Source organism: Limulus polyphemus, unplaced genomic scaffold (genome assembly GCF_000517525.1).
Source record: "Limulus polyphemus unplaced genomic scaffold, Limulus_polyphemus-2.1.2 Scaffold1907, whole genome shotgun sequence".
In the NCBI taxonomy this organism is placed as follows: Eukaryota; Metazoa; Arthropoda; class Merostomata; order Xiphosura; family Limulidae; genus Limulus; species Limulus polyphemus.
In genome coordinates this window covers 149,316-154,193 of record NW_013667517.1, presented here as the reverse complement: position 1 = coordinate 154,193, position 4,878 = coordinate 149,316, and the positions used below count along the sequence as shown (strand labels likewise).

At 31.0% G+C, this 4,878-nt stretch overlaps 1 protein-coding gene across 1 annotated transcript in view; it reads right to left on the bottom strand.

The window, feature by feature from the left end:
* Positions 1-4,878, bottom strand: part of LOC106465320 (Fanconi anemia group I protein-like) — a gene marked incomplete at its 3' end in the record, with an annotated part of 94,637 nt that overhangs the window by 69,477 nt on the left and 20,282 nt on the right. The window contains exons 6-7 of the mRNA XM_013925530.2: positions 2,746-2,831; positions 1,605-1,730 (exon numbers count right to left, since the gene is read on the bottom strand). Coding sequence (XP_013780984.2) covers positions 1,605-1,730; positions 2,746-2,831 — 212 coding nt within the window. The remainder of the gene's footprint in view (positions 1-1,604; positions 1,731-2,745; positions 2,832-4,878) is intronic.

Genomic DNA, 4,878 nt, shown 5'->3' with positions numbered 1-4,878 from the left:
CCCCCCCCCCCCCCCCCCCATCAGTATCAGCACTACCCCAAAGTTGATTGTGTCCATTAAAGTCTCCACGATAAAAATGTAAGATAGCAACTATTCTATGAAAGCATAAAGGTCTGATTGATCTTAAGTGTCTTCTGGAGATGGGTAGAAAGAACAAACAGTTATGGTATGACCCACAGAGATATGGATGGCTACAGCCTCCAAGGGTGTATTGAGTGACACAGAGAAGGTGAGTACATGCTGGTCAACCAGAAGTGCCACACCTCCATGAACTCGTCCAACACATAACCTGTCATTCCTGGTCTCCTCACAATGTACAGGAATCCACTTAGAGAGGAAGGAGTACAGAGGTAAGTTTTATAAATATGATATAGCAGAATAAATACTATTTATTTATATTAGTTGTAACAAAACATTTCTTTGAAAATTTCGTTTTTCAACATAGAAGGTTAGTTCATGGCATTATTAGGCCTGTAGTTGTCCATGTTCCAATTCAAAAATGTGTATTTTTTTTGGAATGAGACAGATATATAACAAACAACATGAAAGTGGAAAAAATATTAAAATAAATTATCTAGAAACTTTCTTTAAGGGGCAATTACATATTTTGTGAAATGAATAAGATACATGAGAAAAAAAAGAAAGAAATATCAATGAAAGTTGAGTCACATAATCTGCAAGACAACTATGTATGAAACTTGGTTCTTTAGGTCAATTGTTGTAGGCACATTGCATAATGACAGTATATAACTACATCATGTGTGGATTTCACTTTATTATACATCACGGAATTTACAAACAAAAAAAATTAGGTTGAAAAACGTTCACTGGTTAACATGCTTGTTTCAAACGTACATGTGTTTCAGATATGGTAATATTTATGAGTAATTAATTTTTATCAATTTAAGTGTAGAGATAGCAATATACTGCCTCTTGGCTGGAAGGGATTAAATAGTAAAACTTTAAATATTTTTAACAAGTACTCTCCTGATAACAATTTTTTTTTAAATTGACATTACAGCAATAGTCTTCCTATGGTTACAAAAACACCAACAATTACCATTCAAGACATTATCATTTCTTAAATTACTGGTAAACTTACATAAACAGTGCCACATTATAATTATACATGTGTATGCCTGACAATGTATTTCTATTCATACACACACCTTCTGAAATTATATTCCAAGTCACAATCACTTTCTGATGTTCTATGCATAGTTATATATATATAGCTAATACTGATGTTCATTAGATATATACTTGCTGAAAATGTGTTACTTAAATATACCTGTCATGATGTGTTTTTCGTCAAAAACACTTGCTGACAATGTGTTTATAGTGACACACACCTACCAACATTCATAGTCATATACACCTTCTTCCATGTTTCTATTCATGTAAAAGTTTTGTTCTAAAATGCATCTGCTTACAACATTCATAACATACACACCTATGTATGAAGTGTTTACAGTTCTTCACACCTGATATATTTTAACCTCTTTTAGAGTAGCTCAGATGATAGAGACAGTAAGCATCAAGACAGCTGCAGATTCTCATTAAAAAAAAAACAATATTGACATAAATCATAATCTAAACCTTACTTGTATGAGCACAAAGAATTAACTATGTCACTTTTATACTGGGCTCCTGACATCTCATTTCCTTCAAAAGCAGCTACTTCTCGTGATGCTATAGTTGCCAATACCTTAGGAACAAGTTCAAGCCACCTGCAAATAGTATCATATCAGAAAATAATTGAGAGAACAAAACTATTTTCACCATATTTTAAAGTTAAAAAGCATAAATCTCATGAACATAACATCACTTAAATCCTGTTTTCTCCAATTCTGGCTATTAAGTATTAAAGATAAGGTTGTGGTAATCAAATATCAATTACTGTCCTGTTAAGTAGCCTATATTATTACTTAATTATTAATTGGTAACTAATTAGTAATTACTACCTAAATGTTTAAAAAAAGCTATTAGTTAATAATTAGATGTAGGTGATTGTATAGGTTACTAACATTACAATGTTTGGCTATTATGTTTAGCAACGTATAAAATCTCATTTCCAATGGATAAGCTCGTATATAAAAAAAAAAATTTGCAAAGTAACCAAATTTGTTAAAATTTAAAATAATTCTTGATTTGGTTATAATTACATTTAATATTAATCTCACAATTTCATTTACAATATTGCTTTTTGACTAACAACATACTTAGGACATACTCTTAATCTTTGCTTATGTATTTTTTTTGCACAGGTAAAAACCTTTTTGAAAAATTCTTAATTGTAGACTTTAAAATTTCTTACATTTTCAGAAACAATTTTCTACAAGGCCACCATTTCAACTAGATCTCAACAGGCAAGTTAATCATGTCCAAACAAATCTTAACATATGAAATATCAGGTGCTATCCAACAATACTTAGAACATCATCATTCTAATTCTCCCAATATAAAAGATACCCTTTTTTTTTTCACGTTCTTCAACATACTTTATAACCTGTAACAATAGCTTATCATATAAAAAAACTAGAAATCTCTATTAACAAAGAATTGACAAAGCTAACAAACTCTAAATCCATTCACTATTCATTTAGCTAATTTAACATGCTGATACAATTTCAACATGAGAAATTACTTATTCTTACCAAGGTGAAATTAATGCTTCACTGTAGCATAAGTATAAGCAAAAATGAATTGATACTAATTAACAATTATTTATTATGCAGGTGTTACCTTCCATTTAAGTTTTCTCCATTTTTGATGCTATCCACAAAATTATCTGCTAGTTCTGCTAACCAGTCAACACGCAAGAGGTCTGTCTGAAAAAATATATATTAATAGCTTATTAATGCAAATATTTTAATGTTTAAAAATGGAATAAAAAAATATTTTAAGTTTGTATGTCAGTCTAATATTCAGCTGACAATTAGTTTTATACAGTAACAAACAAATATCGATACATTCCCAAAACATTAAGAATCTACAAAGTTACGTGCAGAAAATATTTTTGACCAATTTTGTTAATTTACATTTTTTCACTCTCTAATCAGATATTTAAACTAGAGTTCCCAAGGTTTATAAATTTGCTTCAAAAGCTTCACCTAATAAACTACACTACTTGTGATACTAAAGAGAAAAAGATGCTTTCAACAAGGTGTGAACATCTTAAGAAATTGTTCTGAGTAAGACAGTGCCATTGAAGCTACTGATGTGGGCTTTGATCTCTCCATCAAGTGGCTCAAAGTTACCACTACAGATTTAATCATCACAAAAACAGCCTTTGTTTAAATGTAGATGTCTAACATGCCAGTGGTACTGTGTTGCTTCACTAGGAATAATCTTTATGAACTTATTTACAATAACATCTTTACAATGTGCAGCTGCCATGGTGGAATATGCCTTTCTCTACAGGCATTGTAGATCATCCTCAACAGTGGCAAAGTTCTCAAGGGTTCCTCTCTTTCAAGCTTTGAACTCAATTTAATAGATAAGTTGTTTTTGTAACAGGTCGAAACACTGATGTAATTCAGCTACAACTGTGTTCCATCCTCTAAGTCATTCCTTGTTAGCTAAATATATTTGCCAAAATCTAGAAATGTGTATATTTTTCTAGAGAATAATACAATAAATTTGCCAAATTATGAAGTATGTAATGCATCAGCACACACACACTTAAGTAAGTTTTTCATTCATAAACATCATGAAAAGTAGAGTACCTCTTATCATATCCTTCCATGCACTTGTGAACAATATGTTTCATTCTAATATTAAAAAGAGTGAGGTAGATGACAAAAATGGATAGATGGTTTTTTTTTGCAAATGAAAAAAATAATATTTGTGATATTGAATAAAATTAAAAAAAGAAATCTACGCAATGGAAGTGAAGGAAAAATGACATGCTTCATTACAATTGTTGTAGGCCTAAGTAATGCAATACTGTATTTGTATTCATTCATTAATTATCTCACTGTTTTAATTTTTTGCCCCAATTTTATAACTTGTCTTTCTAGTTTTTCACTTAGCCCACATTCATTGTAAAGTTGTATTAGGTAACAGAAGCAAACATTTGTCTATTCTGGATTTTAAAGCTTTAATGGTGTACTGTCCAAAAACGTTATACAAATAATGGTATCTATCCCACTGGTATTAACGGTGCACTATGTCATGTATTCTATGCCATTCTAAAATTACAGCACTCATTAAAATTTTATTTAGTACATTCCCTTATAAAAGTAAATGCCCACTTATACTCAGTGCAAAAATTAACCTGAGTTCTCAGAAACCAAAAATTGAAATGTCTGTCTAGAATATTGGTTTTTCAAAGTTCTGACAATCATGAGCAATAATAAATTTCCCTAGAATCTTATCTTGTAACCTAATCTGTCCTGTATATCAATATAGCAAGTTTTGCATGGTTTGTTTTGCAGAAATTCTGCTACAACTCAGCCTGGATGGATTGAGCAATTATTGCAAGGCATCTCACCAACATCTAAATATCAAAAGTCACTCAACAGCCTACAAAGTAAGGGTTACAAGTCCTTTCAGCTCTTAAATTTTTCAACCAACTGTCAAAAACTATACAATAATCAAGTGTTTATTCTATGACATCCTGACAATATCTTAACACAAGAAATAACTTGATATTCAGAAATCAAGGAACATCACTTCTTTTCAGTCATTGACTTCTCATTCAACTGACCCTCCTATCTGCTTAATCCCAGCCATAATGATTAAGTGGTTTGCATCTTGACCAATCATCAGAGTAGAAACTGCTCTTCTACTAGTACTTCTCCACCTGACTATTCATGAACAAGATATCTTGCTCTTCATCAGCTGATTATATAACTAAGTGCTTTCACTTTGTTA